Below are 23632 nucleotides of genomic sequence, written 5' to 3'. Positions count from 1 at the left end.
CAAAAGTGATCCTTCACCCATTTTCTTTTCATGTGCTTCAAAGCTTCTGTTGGGGGGGAAAAAAAAAAAAAAAAAAGTCCTGTCGGTCTTAAATGTGTACGAAGCTCATTTTCATTTTCAGTGGCTTTTTCATGCATGTTTAATATTATTAACGCTGCCTTTTTACGTTTTAATACTGTCACAGTGGGCGAGTGTGCTAGCTTAGACGAAAAGAATACAACACCAGTAGTTGTTTGCTTAATGTTGTGCTGTCCAGTTTGTCCCATTTTACAGCAAAAAAAAAAAAATAATAATAATAATAATCTTTTCTAAATAAATGCTGTCTTTGTGAAACTTTGCTGCTAATCTTTTTTTTTTTCCATTTAATGTGTGACCGTCTGGATGTGTGCAAAGAATGACCCGACGTTTCCTAAACAATTCTAAACCTTTATTTTCCTAACGAGAGTGAAAAGAAACAAAGGCAACATTAAAATAACTTTATGCACAAATGATAACAGTGTCTCTGTAACAATAATAATAATAATAATAATATTGTTTGAACCGGGGAAATAAAGTGAGTTACAGTAAAGTTACCTTATTTTGCAGATGAGGGAGCCCAAAAAAAAAAAAAAAAAAAAAGAAGAGGAGGAACTGAGAGGATAACAGCACTGCTCTGGGGTCAGACAGTGTCCATTTTGGGAACGTAGCACCAAAAACGTCGATGCCTGTTCTGAACATTTCCCAAAACGTCGTCAGTTCCTTACGAATGTTGTTGCGTCCCTCAAAAAAACGGCGAACACAAGCTTCAGTACGACTAAAAAAATAAGTCATCGAGGTTCCGCCGCACATCTGCGTCGTATCGTGGCTTCGTAAAAAAAAAAAAAAAAAAAAAAAAAAAAACCCAAACAAACCCAAATAGCTTACCCGAGGAGCTCAAGAACGGGGGAGGGGGCTTCCACTTAACACGGTGGTGGGGGTAACAACGCATACCAACTTACCTGGGGAACAATTCTACCTAGACCGCACACACTGCTATCACGGGAAGTCCCACATGAGCCGACAATCCTGAAGAACGGGTCCAGGGAACGTGGAGCTTTTAGACCATTTGTGGAAAGGGGGAGTGTAGAAGTTTTGGAGAAGGGGGAGGGGGGCCGAGGCATGGACGTCCCGCACCTTTTATTTCCTTCCTCAGTCTGCCCCCGCAGTTTCTTTGGCAGATGCCATGTCCACCCTCACAGAATCTGTCAAAAAAAAAAAAAAAAAAAAATCCATTTTTATTTCAATTGCACTTGCAACCTCGGTTTGAAAACAAGCACATTTAGAAACAAGATTTTGGGACATACTTAATAAATGAACCGTAATTTCTGGCACACAAGCGACAACTTTTTTTCCCCCCACACGCTTGAAACCCTGCGATTTATGCGGTGATGCGGCTTATTTGGGCATTTTTTTCCAACAGCCGCAAGGGGGCGCTCGAGCGGAAAAGGTAAGAGTGAGACCGGTGGAATATATGTGCCGAGGAAGTGACTTTTACCGGCCCTGTTAGCGCTGCGCCAGCACTGTGCTAGCGTGTTGCTGCTGTGTTACTGGCATGTCTCAGTGATATTTACCGCTAAATTTGATTCTAACCGGCCACTGTTAGCGTGGCACTAGCATTAGCACTACCGTTAAAATCTGTGTACCGTCTTTCTTTGTAAATATCTCGTGTTATTTAACGTGGGCACTTGCGGCTTTTACACAGCTGCAGTGTATGTATGTACCAAGTCATATTTCCTTTACAAATATACTCGGTGAGGCTTGTAACCAGGTGCGCTCTGTAGGTCGGGAATTACGGTACTTGGGTTGACAAACTATTCCGACTGTAGTTCTTGGAATCTGTGCAAAGTTCTGCTTTGTACTTGACCTTCTTCTTATTTACTCTACATCAAGGCTCAGTATGGCTCTTGAGAGAAATGTGCAAGTGTAATTGTGCTATTAACAGATGGGGTGAAAAACTAAAATAAAAAAGGAAATTGCTCAACTTAAGAAGCGTGTATGTGATCTCCCACAGTTTAGTGTCTCACTTCGGCTTACAAGTTCAAGTTGTTCTGTGACCAAACATCACTGAATTGAAATTAATAGAGATGAAAGTGGACTTTCCTGAAAACTCCTGAAAATACAAATGTGAGCACTCGGGGGTAATATCGGGATGAATTTTAGGCAATTTTTCCTCAATTTTCCGGCGCGATTTTCATGAAAATGTAAAAATCCGTAGGACTTTCATCACTGAATTAATCCAATTGCCATTTACCTTCCTTCAGCCCAACAATAGCCATCATTTTTTTTTTTTTTTTAGCTTACGTGCTTTTAATAAAAATTGCACTTAAAAATGAATATATAAACAAAACAAGGTAATGAAATGCCCGTGTATTCTTTCAAGTACTGGTAAGTCGAGGTACCGCTATTTTTCTTTATTTAACAAAATAAATAAAAAGGTCAACGTAACTTAATTCTGGGTCTGGAAGATTAATTCCATTCTTTTTTTAAAATGTCATTTAAAAAGGGGGAAAAACGCGTCACAGGGTGTCAGAACGGAACGAAAGGGAGGTGTGCGTCTGCACCAACCTGAGCAGTTACGTGAGGGGAGGGGCAGCTTTTCTTGGAGTCCGACGCGTCCAGCGGCGTCGCACCGCCGACCTCTGCGTCCCTGCCGCCTCCTCGGTGGCTCTTTCGCTTCCTCTTGGATTCCTTCGTCCGACTGCTTCGCCGCTGCTCTTCCAGTTCAGTCTAGGAGCGGTAAAGATATTACAGACTGGGTGTTTTATTCCATTTGGGCCGATCACCGTTCAGTGACTTAAAAAAAAAAAAAAAAAAAAGCTAACTGATCACAAGGTGGCGCAATAAGTCTTTTTGTTTTTGGCTCGGCTCGATATCCGGAACAATCAGCGCTACGTTCCATAACTAAATATGGACATTCTTTAACATTTGCCAGCTCTGTTAATAACATGACATCACGCTGAAAAGGTCGACAGTCTTCACGTACGCCGACGTTGAAGCAGACCTGAATGAGCGTGCGTAGTATTGCCACGGGCGGATCCGAGGTGGCCTGCAAGACTCGGCCGATGAGGTGTGTCTGGTCCAGAGAGACTTCCAGCAGATCTCCCTCGAGCTGCAGCTCCTCCAGTCGCTCCCGCGTAGCTGAAGAAAGTTGCACCACCTGACCTTTGAGCTCAGGCAGCAGCGGCAGCAGAGCGCCCACATCTGAGCACGCATTAAAAAAAAAAAAAAAAAAAAAAAAAAAAAAAAACGATGTCACGACTGGTTACCGGGGGCGACCTCGAGTGGTTTGACACCCCAACTTACCGGTAACACTGCAGTTCTTGCTGACGCCGTTCTCACGAGCAGCCTGCATCATCAAAAAGACAGACGGGTTAGAAATATGATTTCAAACATTCACACAGTTTAGGTCACCGTTCTCAAACTGGGGTCCCGCGAGCTGTAACTGGAGGTCAGCAAATCAATTTTCATCCAGAGCAATAAAGCGCTGCTCGTCTCTTACATGGAGATGTTAAGGCAACGTCACAAGACATCAGCCAGGAAGCTAAAACTGGAGACAATGACCCTAAAGTGGCAAGATGTGAAACGGCGTGTGCGAGCAAAGCGACCCATAATCCTGACACAGTTCCAGCGCTTGTGTCAGGAGGAATGGGCCACGATTCCAGGGGAAGCTTGTGTAAGGTTACCCAAAACGTTTGACCAAAGTCCTGCAGTTCAAGGGGGAATGCTACTCCACACCAAGGAAACCGATGTAAACTTTTGATCTCAAATAAATAAATGCAGAAATTCTCTCTTTTTTGTGGCCGTTAAAAAATATATATAAAGAAAGAAATAATAATTTCTTGACTGCCCTGAAAAAAAGGAGAGGTTTAATCTGATTTGACAATCAGACAAAAAAATGAAATGTGTGTTTTTGCACAGTTTATGTTCAATTCTGGCTTTAACTGTACGCCCATGTTCTGTAGTGGACAACAACGGATTCCACACTTCCACTCGAGGATGCTGAAGCAGCAAAACGGTCCCTTGTGAAGCCACATCACAGAAAAGATCATACCTTTATTGTAAAAATAATGTAATATCACAAGCAGAATTGTGGTCACTTGAGAAAGATTCACACCTCAACCTAACCTCGAAATAATGTTTTCCTCTTTTGCCTACAGCTTTTCAATGGTATTAGCATATTGTAGCACCGAAGTGGGTTTTGTTTTTAAAACCATATTCACACGATTAGGCCAGACTAACGATTATGATTTCTGCTATGATTCAACATCATGATCAAGTTTTCCCTTCATATTATTTTGAATAATTTAACTTTGCTAAGGGTCACAACAGATTCAGTTTATATCGGACGCCTACTAATTTACCGTAATTTCCGGCCTATAAACTTGCGACTTTTTTCACGCGCTTTCAACCTGTGTGTTAAGTGGTTATGCGGCTAATTTGTGCATTTTTTTTTCCAACAGCCGCGAGGGGGCACTTGAGCGGAAAAGGTAAGTGAAACTGGTGGAATATATGTGGCGAGGAATTGACTTTTACCGGTATGTGTGTGTGTGTGTGTTTTTTTAAACTGGCTGGCTAGCATGTTGCTGCTTTGTTGCTACCATGTCTCAGTGATTTTTATCGGGATGTTTTTTTTTTTTTAACACCCGTTAGCGCCGCACTAGTGTGTTTCTGCTGGGTTAGTGCCGTGTCTAAGTGATTTAGGTATGTTTTAATATTTTAACCGGCCCGGTTAGTGCCGTGCTACCGCGTTGCTACTGTGTAGCTGCTGCGGCTGCTTTTTTTAACCAGCCCTGTTCGTGCTCCCGTGTTGTTGCTATGTTTAGGTAAGCTAAGGTATTAAAACTTTGAAAACTGTGCGTATCGTCTTTCGTTGTAAATATCTCGTGTTTCAATGGTATTTCCTTGACAAATGCACTGAGTGAGGTTCATAATCCAGTGCGCTCTGCAGGCCGGAAATTACGGTAATTGGCGTTCAGATTATGAAGAGGTGATTTGTGAAAAATGTCTCCCTAGATCTAAAGGGTTTTCGAAGAGTACCTGAATGCCATTAGACTCCTTGGATTTCTTTTTGGGTGAATCTTCTGTCAGATCGATGATTCCACCGTCTCCTTCACCTTCCTCCGAGTCAGATAAAACAATGACCGAGTTGGAGTCTGCATCCTTCTGCACGCATGCTTCCTCCTTGTCACAACGGAGGCTTTCTTTCAGTTCTTGCAGCGTCTGAAGGGCCCGCTGCAGCTCGGGCGTCTCCAGCGCCTCCTTGGCGCGACCCTGCCAGGTGATGGCGCGCTCTGTGAGACACTGCAGCGCCTCTCCCTCGGGCAGGCGCACGGGGAGCCTCTGCAAGGCCACGAGCAACGCCAGGATAGTCTCCAGGCGGGGGCGCCGCGACCGCTGGCACCGTGGACACAGAAAGCGCAAGTCCCAGTCCCACCAGCAGTGCGGGTTAATTGGCGGTCCGCAAGGCGGAAGCAGCGTGGGGAAGGAAACGCAGCCGCCGTGGAACCAGTCCTTGCAAAGGTGGCAGCGCAACTGCGGCGTGCCCGGCCTGACCGGCGCACACGCACACCGACTGAGAAAAGGTAGCGCTGGGGTGGCCCCCGTTCTCTCTGACACAGTTTTCAGAGTCTGTTTTTATACGGTCGTCCGATGTCCCCATCACCTCTTTGTAACCTCCCGAATTAAGTCCAGTCTTCCCCATGTTGACCTTCTGTAACCTCAGCAGGGCCTCCTTCTCCCGGTGCTCCCCTTCTTTGAACGCCATGACCTACAGGGGGGGTTGGGGGGGGGGGGGGGGCACAATTTTGACACCTACAACGAAGACCCAGACGGCAGGAGGTCAATTTTTTGTGGCAAACTCACAATAGCTGCAGGGTCCCGGAGGTCTTGAGCAGAGAGACCCAGAGTGTTGGTATCGCAGTCGTCGAGGTCCTCGGTCTTGTCATGTCTCCTTTTAGCGCATGGACACAACACCTGCGGGGGCAAGACGGTGTTTTTTGTTTTTTTTTTTAAATAACTTCAGAACAGTAAAGATACTCCCAGGGGATAGGAAACGGGTCCTGCCGTAATAAACGCTTGAAATTGCCTATACTGGCACTCTCGTCTGACAATTCTCACTTCAAAATACTTCCTTTGACCTATTCCTATCCTACAGTTTCTATTTAGCCAGGGCTTTGGCGCCATCTTGTGGCATCTTGGGTGTTTGACAAAGAGCAGAAAAACTGCCTCTCGCACCAAATAAACTGGGATGAACTCTAGCTCAATCGCAACCCTGGGGAGAAAAAAAATGCAATTAAAACAGGTGGCCAGATGGATAGTTTGAGACTTAATAATGTACCTCGAGCAGACTGTGCTGACTGGTCTTCTTCAAGAAGGTCTTGCTGGCCTTGTCCCTCCAAGAGTGAGCACTGGCAACCTGCACTTCCAGCTGCCGCAGCTCCTCCATGACGACGGGCAAGTCCCTTCCAACAGCCACCAACCCCTCCAGGTCATCCAGACATGGATAATGCTCCCCATTCTGCAACACGTTGCCAAGTATGCACATCATTTTGACACCAAACGTATAATTCAAGACACAATGGTGCTACTTTACCTGAATTTCCTCCAGGTCTGTTACCCAAGCACGTGCGCGGCTTAAGCAGCCCTGCAAAGCTTGAATGTTGGGCAACTTGACAGGGATAAGCTGGGCCTCATTAACAATCGCCTCCAGTGTTGAGAGAGGGTGCTTTTGCCTGGGGGGACAAATTGACAACTTGAGAACAAGCCGACTGGTCGTGACGCGACATCTGCCCCTACTCCTCGGTGCTTATGTTGTACCTTTGCTCAAGACAGATCTGCGCTTTCTCCTCCCAACGTTCCGCAATCGTGAGCAGCTCCTGCAGTTCTGCCATGGCGGTATCGACGGAAGCGCTCTGAGGCACGTCGCAACCCGCCTCGATCAGTTTCCTCAACACCGCCAACGTGACCTCCGGCCTCTCGTCCCCCTCCGTGCCCAAGGTGTGCCTGACCTCTGCCAGCCAGCGGCCCAGCTCCTGGAGGCCCTGGAGCAGGTTACACTCCGGCACCACAACAGGGAGCTTAGTTCCCTGCTCCAGCAAGGACTCCAGCAGCTCTGTGGGTGCAGCGTTCCTCCTCCAGTCGCGCTCGTTGACCAGCTCCTGAGCTCGCCTCTGGTACTCGCTCACCGTCTGCAGAACCGCCTTGAAGGGGAAAAAATGTTGCAGGTTGAAGCAAAAGAATTTTGCTTCAAAAGATTTACGCCAATTCTATTAACACGCGGTCATCACCTGCACTTCGTCCAGTTGAGTCATCACACAGGGCAGATTTTGCATTGCCTCGATCAAGGATTTCAGCTCCACCAAAGTCATTTTCTCATCACTAAAACACAGCAAATACACGTTATCATATATGTTCCGATATGACCAATGCGTATGCATTTTACACTTCATCTAACCTGGCTGTCGAGTGAGTGAGGAGTTCTGTGCTCTTCCGTTGGCAGTACTCGACGTCTTTGAGAACAGTGTTGAGTTTACGCAGAAGTTCATTGTCAGGGAACTTCTTTTCCGCTGCTTCGGTCTTGAGCACCTCCAAGTAATCAATACCTGGGATTTAATTAAATACCACAAATTAGGCTCCAAACTCGTCTCTATGTTTCCATAAAAATACGTGAAACAAGGTCAGCTTTGTGAGTGACGGATTCCTACCGATCTTGTTTCCCTCCTCTTGCTCAAGTGCCTCTTTTACTTTGTTGGCCCACGAATCGAAAGACTCCGAGCGGACCTTTAAGCGGTGCAACATGGCCAATAACTCATCCAGGGTATATCGATACCTGCAAAGAGGCGCCACAAAATGTTAATTCGGAAAGTGCAGTTTTGTGCTGAAAACTGTGTATGATGACAAAAACAGAGGCTGCTTCATTTCTGAGCCTAAAGGGACAACAAAAAATTTCGTAAGACAGGAATACCTGAGGTAGAGTTTGTCAGTGGGGCAGTTGCACAAATCCTGAGTGTGATAGAGACACACTAGACGCTCAGGGCAGTTTGAACAAGCCAGTGCCGAGAGGAAACAAGTCGTCTTGCATTTGTCACACTGTCTCTCATCATCAGGTAACAGCTCAAAGGCCTCCCGCTCCGCTTCGCTGATGCCCTGCATGCGGGAGCGCATTTTTAGAGTTAGTCAATGGGGTTCTCCGACACATGGTAGACCAGTCAAAAAAAAAAAAAAAAAAACTTTACCCTTTCCATCAGAGCCTTACGCAGCTTTCGCTCCTCCTGGACAATTATAAACATTTCCCTGTGCGTCGCTGCCGCAAGATTGAGGTCTAGTTTCTCTGGGCTGGCTGCCATTTTACAGGTGAGCTCTTCATGAGAGAAGACGCAATATCGCCGCAGACGCCGGTAGTGCTCAATGCAGGAACGACCGGCAGGAAGCTACAAAGACAACAAAACGTCGCAATTATTATTATTTTTTTTCCAAATCTGCTTGTCTAGTTCCACTTTTGTAGAAGAGCATGAAGACAATTACCCAATCTGCAGTACAGAAGTTGACGGCTTCTGCAAAATTATATCCCTGGTTGAAGCCACTGTGGTAGGCTCTGGGGAAGGTGATGACAAACTCACCAGCGCACTGGTTGGTCCGCACAACCTGCATCAATAAACGAAAAACAATAATAAAAATCACACACGGAGCCGTTTTGAGCGCGGAGAACGTGTGTGGTGAGATACTGACAGGTACGCCGTGAGCCATAAGGATGTTTGGATTCATGATTGTGACCAACTGATGCAAGAGGTCAGGCTGATATTCAAATAACTCTGGAGTCAATTTCTTCATCACCTCCTCTAGTCGCTCGGCAGCTACTGAGGGAACTCCGTACCAGGTTTTGGGTTCGCCCCTGAAGATGATTAATTGTGTTAGTACAGTGGACACCCCTCCCCCCAAATCTCGCGGTTCCAAAGCTGCACATTCAACTAATACACTTAGTTTCCCCCCTTTCAAAAATGCTTATTTGCAACATACCCCCACTTACTGAAGAGAAAGCCTATGACAGAATACCAAGAGAGGAACTGTGGTAACGCCTGCGCAAGTCTGGTGTGGCAGAGAAATATGTTACAACAGTCCAGGACTAGAATGAGGGCAGCAAAACAGTGGTGAGGTGTGCCAGAAGTGTGACAAAAGAATTTAAGGTGGAGGTGGGACTGCATCGGGGATCAGCTCCGAGCCCCTTCCTGTTCGCTGTGGTGATGGATAGGCTGACAGATGAGGTTAGACTGGATTCCCCTCGGACCATGATCTTCGCAGATGATATTGTGATATGCAGTGAAAGCAGGGAGCAGGCGAAGGAACAATTAGAAAGATGGAGGCATGCACTGGAAAGGAGAGGAATGAAGAGTGGTGGAGGGGGAAGAGTTAGAGAGAGGCTACAGGGAGGAGAGATGGCAAGGGCGGACGACTTCAAATACTTGGGATCAACAATCCAGAACAATGGTGAGTGTGGTAAGGAAGTGAAGGAACACGTGCCAGCAGGGAGGAACAGTTGGCGGAAGGTGTCTGGTGTATTATGTGACAGAAGAGTCTCTGCTCGGATGAAGGGAAACATTTATAAAACAATGCAGAGGCCAGCCATGATCCAAGGATTAGAGACGGTGGCGCTGAAGAGACGACAGGAAGCAGAAATGAAGATGAGGTTCTCGCTCGGAGTGAGCAGGTTAGGATTTGAAATGAGCTCATTGGAGAGACAGCCAAAGTTGGATGTTTCGGAGACGAGCTTAGACGGAGCAGACTTGCATGGTTTGGACATGTCCAGAGGCGAGAGAGTGAGCAAATTGGTAGGAGGGTGCTGACGGTGGCGCTGTCAAGGAACAGACAGCAAGAGGAAAACCAAAGAGAATGGTTGATGAATGTTGTGAGGGCAGTTAGGGTTACAGAGGAAGATGCAGGACATAGGCTTGGATGGAAAAAAGATGACATGCTGTGGCGACCCCTAATGGGACAAGAGAATCCCCACTTACTGAAGAATATTGGGGACTATTTATAGATAAATCCCCCACCCTCAGATTATAAATTGCCTCATAAATCGCTACACCACCATAGATTGTGCAAAGTAGAAAAAGTCATATACAGGTCGCACTAGACTATAAATTGGAATTTGGGCGATAACTTTTTTTTTTTTATATACATGTAAAATCTGAAATATTTTATCTAGAAAGGGGTAAAAAAAAAAATAATAATAAATGGAGTTAATTTTCTTCATTGCAGTTAGTGTCTCCTCTGATTTTCGGCAGTTCCTCAACGTTTCTCATTCACTCCAAACTTTTTTTCTGCAGCACGATTACAGTTTTTGGCTGCATATTTCACTCCTCGTGCCTTGCACTCTGCAGAATACAATTTTCTTTTTTGGGGCATATGTGTGTTTCGTCTTGCTCAGTTATCTTTGTAAATACATTTTCAGAGGTACAGGAGTGATAGGAGTAGCAGATACTCATATACATGAGATAGTATGCATCAAGTACCCAAAGCTACACGGTCCAGACTGGTCCCTATCCCCTGCAAAAAGCGTTTCTCTACTGTACACGTAACTATTTGGAAACAATGAATAAAGACGGTGTGTGTTGTACCAGTGCAGGTAGTTGATGGAGTAGCTCCAATGATCCTCAATGTGCCAGCAGAAAGCGGAGAACACCATGCCAACGTAAAGCCAGGGCACTTTCATGCCAGAGATATCCCCATTGATGTGGCACAGGAGGGACTGTTCCAGCACGGGCATCACGTTCAGGTTCCAGCCACTGCGGGCGTAGTCCTGATGGGCGCACAGGTTGAACGTCATGAATCGCTTTAGAGGATTTGTCTTGATGTACGCAATGTAACACAACTGGGTTTTATTATGCAAGTTACTTTGTGTTTTCACTTATTGTCGGGGTATCAAACGCATTTTTGTCACGGGGCACATTGTAGTTATGGTTGGGGCCGTTATGATTGTGAAACCATAAAAATCTTTAATCGCGTCATCATATTTACAAACGGAATTTATGAACTAGTTTTGAAATCAAGAGTCAAAGGTAATTTTATTTTTTATTTTTTTTACAACCAATGGTCATGTTTAGTAATACAAAAATGCTTATATCTCACCGGTATCACTTATGATCCAACAATTTGAAATTTTGGCGCAGATTTTCACAAGAATCATGGAAGTCGACACACATAATTTGACTTCAGGGGCCACTTAAAATCACGTGGCAGGCCGGAACTGGCCCCTGGGCCTCGACTTTGACACCTGTGACTTTTTGTATTCCAGACAGTCTGAAGATGATAAAGTTATGTACAGGGTGATCCAGAGCAAATCCCATGTGTTGACCCTCATGACTCTTCAGCAAATTAAAGACCATTTTAACCATTAAAAAAAAAAACCCAAAAGGATTCCACAAAATTCCAACAGTGTAATTTGACATCAGATCTCAAATTAAAAAAAATATATCTAACTTTAAATATGATTGTGGGTTGTTTTATAAAGGCCAGGGGTAGAACTACCAGCACTTTGGACTAGTAATTCTCCCCAGGTCTGGAAAGGTGATTTTAATATTTTGTATATTTTATGTTTTCTGAGAGTTGTGCACTGTAGCAATATCTGAATGTCACAAGTAAGCACACCACCTCCTCCTCCTTTGTCAGAATCCTCTTGCCGTTGTTCATTGGGAAGCCGCTGCCGAACTCTTTGGAGTGGATGTCTGCTCCGTACTCCACGGTGACGTCCTCCTCGATGCTGCTAACTAACCTCCAGAACTCTCTCTCCACAAGCTCAGTGGGAACCATCTAAAAAGGGGAACAGCCACGTATTACCTTCTCGCTCTCATCACGGCAGCGGTCGGGCTTCATATTGCCTCGCGAGTGGGCTTACGTGGACGGGCATGTTGAAGTAATCTGCTTTGAATGCGTCGGCCATCTCCCCAAAACTCTGCAAACTGTACTCGCGGGTTGCTTGTTCGAAACCAAATGCTTCAGAAGGCTTCTTACACTCCTGCAAATTAGTACATCTTATACGTCGAGACGATCTTCGCATTAGATATATCTCTTTTTTTTTTTTTTTTTTTAAAGCCACCAACTTACTTCTGCAACACACTTCGGGCATCGCCAATTGCCTTTGGGTGGATCAGTGAGCGGGGGCAGCAGGCAGAACGTGTGGTAGTTGTCGTCACAACCGTCGCATAGCAAGAGTTTGTCGTCATCATCTCCGCGGCCGCACATCCGACAGACAAAGGAATCCACCTTTGACAGTGCAACGGAAACCAAAAATTACAAACGTGCTCGGTTTACTCACTGACATGAAATCAGACTAATCATTTCCTGTTTTTGGCCAGTTTCTTCAAAATAAGAAGTTTCAAAAACGAGTTTGTGACCAATTAGTACCATTGGCTATTAACTATGACTTGGGTCCAAAATTGAGGCTATCCTTTTACAAGCTTCTCACAATTGTTAGTGGGATTTTTCTGGCCCATTCCTCAACAAAACCTGGTGTAACTGAGACAAATCTGTAGGCTGCCTTGTTCATGTGTCCCCTTAACTGAAGTAGAACAGAGAAAGTTTAGTCTGATTTCATGTCAGACACATTTTTGAAGTCTTGATGGCTCAACAACCATGCTGTATTTTTGGTTTCTCTCAAAAAAAAAAAAAAAAAAAAAAAAAAGATTGGTTTGGAGAAGAGTTTCTGCCCGATGCCAGCGACAGCCAGTGTACCTCTGCTTACGAATGTCGCTAGTAGCGAAAAATTCAGGTTACGAAACACCTCCTCGGAAAAATATTGCCTCTAGTTACGAAGGAAAATTCAGGATACGAAAGGGGAAAAAAATGGGCGCTGGTTACGCAGCACCCAAATTCAACCAAAGGTAAAAATCCTATCTTGTTTTTTTGTGGCACGAAACAGCTACTTCCTCATTGGCTATCACCGTAGCATCTTCCTGGCATCCCATTGGCCACGACGAATGTTAATCTTTACCCACGATGCTTTTCGTTTCCCTTGAACACTCGTCTCCCTAACCCTTCTCTTCACATAGTCGCCAAACGCCAAAGGTAAATGAACAATTTTTACTAGTCTTTACATTATGTACTTTGAATGCTTATTTTTTTGGCAGTGGAGGCTTGGAATGGATTAGGCTATTTCCATGTAAAACACGCTTCTACTTGTGAAAAATTCATGTTACGAAACTACTTCTGGAATGAATTAATTTGGTAAGTAGAGATACCGCTGTATCGATTGCTCCCAAAAAAAAAAATAGTTTCCAAAATTCAGTTAGTATCAACAATCCATTCCAAGTAAAGTTTTGACTTGTATCTGGGTAGACTTACACTCTGCATGTTGTTGAGGGTGCGCCGTAGCCTCATGGTCATTTTCGTGCAGGGACCGTCTTTAAGATGTTGACGACTTTCTTTAAGAAGATGCTCAGCCAATTCTTCCTTCTTCACTTCAGTCTTCCCTTCAGCTTTGACTTCTGTCTTGATTTCCGTTTTGACCTCCGTCTTGACGGTGATGCTGACGGGGGAGATTTGGGGACTGGCTGAGCGCCCGTCGCTCTGTCTCTCCAGGGGAACAGGAGGCTCCCCATTTACAGAAGTGACATCGGGAGAAGATGCTGTACTGTCCTTAATGGTCACAGTCTGAGGAAGTTCATCTAGGAGAAAGGTTGAAAAGTAGTCATCAAAATCCAGGATGCATTTCCGGTCTAATGATTCTCGTCTTACCCTTCTTCCTAAAGCCTCGGTCCCGCGCCACCAGTCCAAGTCCCATCATCTTGGGCCCTGCGCCATAGATCTGCAACTTCTTCAACTCTGGGTTCTTCTCAATGTCTTCCTCAGTAGGTTCAGGCTGTGAAAAATCAAAAAGTACACATTTAACATCAAGAAATGGACATGTAGTCACTGCTCTCCACAGCACAACAGACCAAAGCAATGTGCCAAATGCAGAGGGGGGGCGGGGGGTGGGGTGGGGGCGTTGGGAGAAAGATCGCAAGCAATGCAAAAGGGGTTATTCTAGCAAGGTTAGACATTAAAGAAAGCTTAAAGGTTATCACTCATCGCCACACTACAAATTAAAAAAAGCTCCAGCCATTAAATACAATCTAAAATTTAACAAAACCACTTTCAGTTCCTTCAACACTGACATAGAAACATGCCAATGTGGTACACATCAGCGGTGTTATCCAGTCAAATCACTCTTGTACCCCAAAAGCCAAGTATTTGTTTGAAATTTGGATAAATCAAGAAAACATCATCCTTTTCTCAAACAAATGTTCCGAAGTTACCATTTGATTTATTGTAAAGTGCTAATGTTCAACAAATCTGCACCCTGTAACTTACTACACTTAAAAATGTCCCCATTTTGTTATGCTAGAACCTTATTCTAAAATCAAATTCAAAGCGATTTTGTTCCTCAAAATTCTACACACTACAAAAACTTCTACTATAATGTTTCTACTAAAAACAAACAAAAAAAAAAACCCCAAAATGTCAGTGTACATAAGTATTCACAGCCTTCACTCAATACTTTGCTGAGCCATCTTTGGCAGCAATTACATTCCATCTTTTGGAATATGATGCCACAGCACGGAACACTGATTTTTTTTTGGGCAGTTTCGGACTTAACTCTTTGCAGTACATCTTAAGTTCCCTCAGGCTAGCCGGGGAGAGTCCGTGCGCAGCTATTTCAGGATCACGTCCAAGATGTTCATGGGATGGACCCCTCAAAGGTTGTCCAGAAGGTTCTCTCTTGAATTTGACTATGTGTTTTGGATTCTTGTCCATCTGAGAGATGAACGGTCACCGCATTGTGAAGTCGAGAGTGGCCGGGCTGCCACGGGTCTTTCAGGAGTGGCTTTTTCAGGCCACTCCTGTTTACCCTTCTGGAAAGTTCCTACCACTGAGGACCACTCGGGCTCCGTCACCTCCATGACGAAGGCCCTTTTTTCATCGCTCAGTTTAGAGGGGCAGTCAGCTCTCTCTAAGAGTCCTGATGGTTGTGAACTTGTACCGTTCTTCCACTGTGCTCATTCGAATCTTGTTTTGTGCCGTTCCCTGGATATGTATTTCGGGAGAAATCCTGTTTCAGAGGTCTACAATTAATTTTATTTCTGTGGGTAGTTTTTGCTCTCACAAGCAGCATCAACTTTGGGACCCTATATTGTCAGATATGTGTGGCTTTCCAAATCATATACTGTCATTTCCGGCCTACAAGCCGAGACTTTTTTCACACGCTTTCAACCTTGCGGTTTATGCGGTGATGCGGCGCTAGCGTGGCGCTTGGGTTAGTGCGGCGCTAGGGTTAGTGCACTTGGTTATAAGCCTTGGTACACAGAAAAAGTGTAACGCTAGCGCAACGCAACTGGATTACCAGGAGCTCAATTTTGAGCTTCATGACGAAGGCTGTGAATACTCCACTACATGTATTTTCTGCATTTTTTTTAAAAATACATTTGAATAAAAGTAAAAGTGGAAACGTTTTAAGTGAATACTTAAAAGTACACAGTAGGTCAAAGTGGTCTATTATCATGGAGGTAAACAATAGTCATGAATTCTGCAACATACGAGTAGACAATGATGTTGAAAGCAAAGAGACAAAATACCCACACAAAATCAACTTACTGAAAAAAAGATTAGGAAATTGGCCCTAAAACACCATGAGGAGAAAATAACCATTAAACATAAGCCATTCTTAAGCAATCTAAACGACAATTCCTGCAAATCCACACCACTCAGGTTATACTAACAATATTTAATGTGCAGTCAAGATGCAGCTGGCAATCTCACCGATGACAATGCTACACTTTTTCTGGCACGTAAATTAGCAAAATTAAATTTCATTCTCGAAGCCCAAATGGCACAAGTGATTACGTTCTGGTGTTGTTCCAGTCAACGTACTGGAACAGTATCACTAGTGATCTTTTGTTTTGGTTAAGAGAAATTAGCTACAATAAACCATAGCTATCTATATCGCGGTTCCGTTTTAACTGTGCCGTTTTTTTTTTTATGACAGTTGTTACTCTTGGACTTTGTAAATTATGGTGGAACAACTCCAAGCTCAGAGAAGCGCAACCAGGAAACTGAGCAGAACCTTGGGTCACGCAAAACCAAAAGACAAGGACACAAAGTAGCCAGTAAGAAACCCAGGCGACAACGGGGAATAAAATAAAAATTATGTGCCATTAATAGCGCATTTGAATACAAATGACAGGCAAGGATGCAAAGTGGCCCAAAGCTTTATAAAAAAATATCCAAATAGCAATTAAAAAAAAAACACACCCCAAAAATTGGTTTTTTTTTTTACAAAGCCAGCATCCACTGACAAAGGTTGGGCAGGGAAATCAGCATGATAGCATGTCGTCTCAATCAAAAACTGTATTTATTGACAAAATCACAGTGCACACCGACTTGTTTGGAAGCCACGTTAAGTGTGGGATTAAAACCCAATTGTGAGAAATGTTAATTACAGTGCATGTTAATAAAAATATTGAAGTGGTTAGTTCCGATTAAAAAAAAAAAAGAAAAAAGAAAAGATGTGTATATGCCAGGAAGAGTGCAGTGCGAAGAGGAAAGCCTTAGGAAGCGAATAGGGGCTGAGGGTGAGCTCATATGCTCAAAAGGCAGTACCGCTGAGATGAGTTGAGAGCCAGCGGTGAGAGGATGGGGGTTCAGATCCTCTGGACCCTGCAAGGGGACACAACAACAGCAACAATAAACTAAGCCAGGAGGAAGAGGAGGACAGGTGGGACAAGTCATGGGAGAAGGAGCTGGAACAAGTAGCTGTGGTGTAAAAAAAAATAATAATAATAATAAAAAAATAAAAAGGCATTTTTCAGACTTGTATCTCTCTATTCATCAACCTTAATTAACATTGGAGGATTCGTGTTTCGATCCAAAATACACTAACGTGAAAATGTTAAAATGAATGAATAAAAAGCTAATCCCATTAACATTGAGGAAAGATGAACTTGTGTCATCTTGTTGCACTGTTTAACTCTTCAATATCAGATACAAAACTCAATCTGTTCGTGAAGGTAGTGGGGGGGAATGCAACCAAGTGGTAAAGCAGACTCCAACAATAGCAGGTTAAGGCAAAAGGGCATTGCAAGACGGCAGTAAAGCAAGCTGAGATGTGACCCGAGTGCAACGTCACATCTTCCAGACACAGACGCACACCGGAATGAGCAGAGAACAGTAAACAACAACAGCAGCAGCAGCAGCACAAGATGGAGGAACATAGAATTTCAGGCAGGTGACAAAATGAATGTCAAACAAGTGAAGACTTCTTTCCATGTTGCAGGAGGGCAGCCACAGGACGGCTTTAAAAATCAACCAATTAATTGACGGTGCAGTACGATTACGCCCCCAATGAACTAACATTGGAAGACTAGGGACTGACATAACTTGCCACAAGCATCATAAAGGACATGAGGAAATATTTTTGGGGGAGGAATTCCCTCGCCACAGTGAAACATTTACAAAGATGCATTCAAGGCACCGCTGTAATCTGTTCATGTCTAACAAAGGCTGCATACGAGGTGTCATAAAGGTTCCAGGACTGCATTTCAAACACAAACTATGAGCTTTCCCTTTCAAATGTGGGCCAGATGCTCGACCAGCAGGTCTCCAAAAAGATCTGCACAGCTTGCTTGGTTCTGTGCATGAGAGCAGGCAGAGAGAGTTGTGGCAAGACAACTTGTGCCGGTCTCACCGTGACAACAACAGCTGCTCGTAACGCCCTGAGCATCAGACAATTCCTCACCATGGCGGAGCGACCTCCCAACTTGCTTAAAATGGATCCGTGTCAAGTGTGTACATGGCCGTGATGACTAAACCAAGGAGAATCCTTCCAGGATCACATCGAGTGAGAAAGTGCGTCAGACCCCAGGAGGAGAACGTCGAGAAACTGTAGCTTGGATTTGAAATGTATGATTTGTGACACTCGTCTTTGAACCTTTCTCAAAACACCAAAACTGGCGGATTCCTTTTCGCATCCCACAAACATCCACGGATAAAATACCCATTGTGTGTTTCAGTGGTGTGGGGGAGAGAGAGACTCAAACTGATGGAATTCCACAAAACTCCAAAGTTAGCTTCACGTAATACAATGGCATGCAAAGGAAACAAAACTGTTAAAAGTGATGATTATTAGGGACTGCGGGACATCAGCTGTTGCATTCAAGACAGACCGAGGGCCTGTTTGTGAAAACAGCGTGAAGTGATTTTCACACGAGGACTGTGCCAGTTCACAACGAAAAATGCTTCTTTGACAAATGACTCGTTTGTAAGCATGTACGGGTTGAGCGGTTCAGAGGCATGTAAAGGTAACGCTGAAGATAATAGTAAAGAAATCGACTATAGAACATGATCATAATAAGAACTGAAGACCACACGGGACTTACATCTGGCTGGCAGCGGTTTGCGCGACGGCCGTAACTGCTCATCTTGGATGGCTGCACAGACTGACGCAGGGGGATGGAGTGGGGCTTGTATTCCTTATCCACATCCTCGCCGTCGTAGTGCTTTGGCTTGCAATGCTGTCAAATCCATCAAAGAGAAAATATGAACGTGAACTTTTGTCACGTGGTTTCATTTAAAAAAAAAACAAAAAAAACCTAAGAGTGCTGAACCATTACCGGTAAGCTAGCACCAGACTGGAACATTTCAAAAGGGTGGACGATCCTCTCGTAGTGCGAGCGCAGAAGAGAACCGATGTTCTTGCCTGGAGGGTAGCCAAGCCTCTGAGCCACACGGGCCCAACGTCGTTCTTTGCAGACCATCTCAAAACCGCCTTCGTCGGACACGACCTGGAACAGCAAAGCACTTAAGTAAAACCGCAGGCCGAGACAAAATAACCCACAACGTGTTGAACCCGAGAGGTAAAATTCATGGTCACCTTTGACAGACCGAAAAGATCAAGGATACGCCTTTCGATGTGCGGGATCTTCAAGGAGGAAGCCTGAATCTCCCAGAACCTTGCAATGCGGTCCAAATAATTGAGCTTCACTCTGGTCTCCGCCTGGGGAGGAAAAAGAACAACAACAATGATAAAAAGTATTGTGCCTGCAATCACTTCATTCAACTGACAACATGAAACGGCTGATTTATAAATAACTTGCCTCCAACTCATTCAGCCTCTGGATGCGCGGCGTGAATCGGAATGTGTCCAGCTCCACTGAAAATGGTGGTTGCCAGTCCTATTCGGAACATCACATTCAACGTCAGTTTTCGACATCTCAGCTATGAATTCAAAGTACCCCGGCGTGACAGTTTTGTGGATTCACTCGTGTCTGTGCGTGCAGGTTTTCTCCAGTGGATGCAGTTATATTGCAATATCATTCGAAGGGTGATCCATATCTACATTTTTCTTGCAAAAGTCAAATCTGTCATCATTTTGGTGCCCATGTCCAAATAGGTCAGCTGGCAGTTTCATCTCCCAGAGCCACTTTTATGTGCAGAAACTTTTTTATTCAGTAATACTGTAATTTCTTGAAAATAATATGCACATTTTTCCCAAAAATATTTTCTAAAGGTTAATAGAGCGCATTATATTTAGGTATTGACGAAAAGAAAAAAAAAATATCATTGTATAGTTGTATACAGGTGCATATAACGGTAAAAAAAAAAAAATTAATAGGTAAACACATGCATTTCGTAATGTAGAGGATAATTTGCACTATGCACAAACGTTTTATGCAGAAAATGTTAAAGTCAAACAGTGTTAAATATTTATTTAAGACTGTAATGTTTGTTACCTAGAGTATTAATAAAATGTTATACCATCATTGAGCTTTTATTTTCGTTAGTTGAGGGATTCAGTTCCGACAATTACAGGGACCACGACGAGCGAGTCCTGTGGCCTGTCCCGAGATTATATTACGGCTACATGAGCAGGTGCACAATGATTATTATTAATGATTGTTGTACAGTTTTTTCAAAAACAATACAAGTACAAACCTAACAAAATATAAATACAGGTAATTCCCAATATTTTGAGCGTATGGGTAGCAGCAAATTGGTGGTGCGCATTGTACATTGGTAGAAGCGTTTTCCTGACTTTTTTAGGTCAACTGTGGGGGTGCGTATTATACTCGAGAAATTACGGTAGTTCACGATCGACTAGAGTCTGTACAACAGCTCGGCTACACGCACGGCCCTTCAACTACAGCTGTGTCCGTCACTGGTCCTTTACAAAGACAAGTGCAACTAACCTTCGACGGTATAACGTGAATGTTGGTGAGCAACAATTCAACAAGTGTTGCGGAAATTACAGAACTGCAAATTAACTGCAAGGTTTGCTGGGCTGGTTATACCAGATCAAGATTTTTTTCTTTGTGAAGCAATTGTGCAAAATGAAACAGCAGCAGCAACAACACCTTTATTACTCACTGCACACTGTTGACAATTTAATAGCTAAAAATCAGTCTGGCAAAACTGTCTTAGTGGGGGTTGTGATCTTATGTTTTCAAATCTTTTTCAGTGAAATGCCTATTTGTTGTGTCAATTTATTCAGAATATTCAAATCAAGTTTATTTGTTCAGCCATTAATCACACAAGGGTCTCAAAGGCCTTCCCGGCAGCACAGTTGGCCGTAACTGACTACATCCCCTAATCAATTTACAATTAGGTAACAGATTTATTACAATCTTCTAATTCATAAAAGGGTAAAGGGATAAATATTGGGAACAAATGTGACAAGAGAAAAGTGAACCAAATATTTTGTGCGTAGGATACAAAAACGAGCAAATATTTACTGGCGGAGGGCGAATTTTGCAGATTCCAGACTTCTCTGCAATTGGACGTATTTTGGCAATGTAGCCCAGAGGATCCTGGAACTCCTCCCATGACGGCTCAAAAACTGGACACTCCGGAGGAGCTATAAACTCTTCTCCCTCCATTACCCTAAAAAAACGACAATAAAGAAAGAAATGAATGATACACAGGATATTGCAGGTGGCTACTCCTACAGACAATAAAGCAAGATGAAGAGCTCAACATGAAAGTACACACCGACAGAATTTTATTTATATATAGATATATAAATATACACATATATTACATACATACATACTTGGGTTTCTTTTTAAAATCTCTACGGCACAAAAATACATCCCACACAAGAGGAGCCAATCATCACAAATTCGACAGTGAGGCAAAATTTTACAATCAATTTAATCTTAACCTTATTTCAGAAAAATATATGAACACAATTTTACATAGATATTGGGGGAATTCACATTTGGTGGGGTTAGTTGTAAGCAAAGCAGCCCTCTCATCTTAATGTCTCAAAATAAAATCGGGGGTTAAGTGAGAGGCATGTTTGGGCCGTACATCTACAGAAGTGCACAACTTTTCATAACATGAAGGGGCCTCCATTTCGATCCCTAAATTCTGCCCCAGAAGACCAGGGAGGAAGTGTTTGTTTTGCTCCAATTCGCCCCCGCCGCCCCCACAACTCGAGACACAATATGAAGTCACATCCTTTGACATTCAACCTGATTAAAAGCGGAGGAAGAAACGAGGCAAACCTAAATATTTCATGAGTCGTCATGCATAACCACACGTCCGTGTTTTTGTGACCTATTACACTGTTGAAGAATGAGTTTAAAAAAATAAACATGCCCACACAGAGCCAAAATATGTTTATACTTCTATTAACATGTTCGTCCAATCAATGTTCCTACTGAGCTTGTATCTCAACAATGGCACGAAGGCCATGAACTCAAACCAGGCCATACATGAAGGCATCATTTTTGCCAGCGCACTCTCAAAACGTTTTTTGTTTTTAAATAATGACCACAAAAACGAGTTGCGAACCGATAACGGGGGGGGGGGGGGAGAGACACGTTTTCAAATGAAAACGTTGTCTCGAAGCAAGTTTTTAATCAATGTTGGTGACAAGTGACTTGGGGGAAGCTAGGTCCCGAAACCACAACACGACTCTGTTCCAGTCAAAAACAACTGGTAAAAATAACAAATTACGATGTTTATCAATTCACTTTGGCGTCGGCTAAGCAAGTGTATATCCTCCCCGATTATTCACTTGTGTTTTTTGGTGTTTTGATTCAGGTAACGGTGTCAAATGAAGCTAATGCTAGCATCGAGGCCTCCGATTTTTTTTTTTCCCCCATCCCAGCCTTGTGCCATCGAAACATCTTGGTTAGCACGACTTAGCTTACAAGGTGAGAATCCGGCAACCGTTGGCTATCGTGTTCTCACACCAACGGCCGAGTCAACCCAGCGCTCGGGCACGATATAACAAAATGAAAGCGGAACAGTCTCCCCGTAAACTACAGTCGACTGACCCGTAAGACACCTCGACGTGCCCGGCTGACGACGGGGGCTGCTCGCCGCTCCTTCCTCTTGTCGCGCTGCCCGCCGCTCGGCTGCTGTTGTCGGTTAAGCTAACGAGGGCCGGCTGTGCTTTTTGTTTTTTGTTTTTTTTGGGGTGCCGTCGGCGAGCTAACCCTGCTAAAAGCAAAGTTGCCAGCTTTAGCCTGCCGCTTCACTTCACCCTGTAAGTCTTCCACTCTGTGAGAACGCACGCATTCAAAATGCGGACACGAGATGTCCGTTTCATTTTTAACCCCGATTTAACCCCCCAAAAAATGATAACAATTGTGTCGTTGGCAAGATATTTTTTTCCGATAAACACAATCACTCCCTTCAGGCCATCCTATCTTTCTTGACGAGTCGCCATCTTTTTTTTTTTTTTCCTCGCACCCCCCCCCAACACGATTCTTCACAGTGCGTCCGCTACGTTTGCTCTTTGAAAATAGGGCGCACGTACGCCAATTCACGAAGGTGTGTAAGAAAACAACAACGTGCTCGAGGTGCAAGTTACGACTGTCCGCCGATGGGAGAAAGTCGTTAAAAAAATAAAAAAAAACATTACGTATGGATGTACAGTATGAAACTGGGCGCACACCTATTCAGCCCCCCACCCCTACAAAAAAAAAAAAAAGTTGCCGAAACGCATTTCCTCTCATTTAAGCAGGAAATCATGCAGCAAATCTAATTTGATCTCGATACAATCCAGTCAATTTTGCAATTCTCTACTATCGTCTACACTGACTAAATCTACTCTAAATCTAATTCATGATGCTGGGGCCAGCTGTAGAGGACTGGGGTTCAAATCCCGGCCCCGCCGCCTGTGTGGGGTTTGCACGTTCTTCACGTACCTGCGTGGGTCCCCCCCCCCCCCAACGTGCATTTATTGCACACTCTAAATTGCCCCCAAGTGTAATTCTGAGCGCGACTGTTGTCTGCCTCCATGCGCCCTGCGATTGGTTGACGACCAGTTCCGGGTGACAGCTGGGATAGGCTCCAGCACTCTCGTGAGGATAAGTGCCTTAGAAAATGGATGGGTGGATTATGAATGGTTGGTATCTTTATTTTGTTTTCCTTTATCCATCTATCCATCCACCCACCCATTTTCTTTGCCGCTTATCCTGACAAGGGTCACAGGGAGTGCGAGAGCCTAACCCAGCTGAACACCCTGAACTGGCCGCCAGCCAATCGTAGGGCACAAAGAGACAAACAGCCGCACTCACAATCACACCTAGGGGCAATTTAGAGTGTTCCTTTGACCTGGATTTCCCCCCCCCCCCCA

At 44.1% G+C, this 23632-nt stretch overlaps 1 protein-coding gene across 2 annotated transcripts; it reads right to left on the bottom strand.

Annotated features, from left to right (window-relative positions):
• Positions 1-458: 458 nt before the first annotated feature.
• On the bottom strand, positions 459-22965 carry kdm5c (lysine demethylase 5C). 2 transcript variants are annotated; one of them, XM_061846386.1, is made up of 29 exons: positions 22326-22965; positions 20775-20922; positions 19140-19217; positions 18917-19039; positions 18657-18827; positions 18423-18557; positions 13747-13870; positions 13354-13676; positions 12118-12276; positions 11909-12028; positions 11665-11823; positions 10632-10813; positions 8746-8908; positions 8542-8661; positions 8253-8447; positions 7982-8163; positions 7722-7846; positions 7472-7619; positions 7305-7395; positions 6835-7217; positions 6611-6749; positions 6356-6535; positions 5881-5991; positions 5692-5785; positions 5056-5627; positions 3322-3364; positions 3020-3219; positions 2584-2745; positions 459-1220 (listed from the first exon to the last, which is right to left on the bottom strand). In XM_061846386.1, the coding sequence occupies exons 2-29, from the start codon at positions 20916-20918 to the stop codon at positions 1212-1214; spliced, it is 4635 nt and encodes a 1544-aa protein (XP_061702370.1). In that variant the 5' UTR covers positions 20919-20922; positions 22326-22965; the 3' UTR covers positions 459-1211. The 2 variants fall into 2 exon arrangements, with proteins under 2 accessions (XP_061702370.1, XP_061702363.1); XM_061846379.1 differs by lacking the exons at positions 459-1220; positions 2584-2745; positions 3020-3219; positions 3322-3364 and adding an exon at positions 16648-16704 and having other exon boundaries at positions 5315-5785; positions 22326-22961.
• Positions 22966-23632: the final 667 nt, after the last annotated feature.

This window comes from Syngnathoides biaculeatus, chromosome 2, assembly GCF_019802595.1.
Source record: "Syngnathoides biaculeatus isolate LvHL_M chromosome 2, ASM1980259v1, whole genome shotgun sequence".
Taxonomy (NCBI): domain Eukaryota; kingdom Metazoa; phylum Chordata; class Actinopteri; order Syngnathiformes; family Syngnathidae; genus Syngnathoides; species Syngnathoides biaculeatus.
The sequence above is the reverse complement of the archived record's forward strand: the minus strand, read 5'-3'. Positions and strand labels throughout refer to the sequence as shown.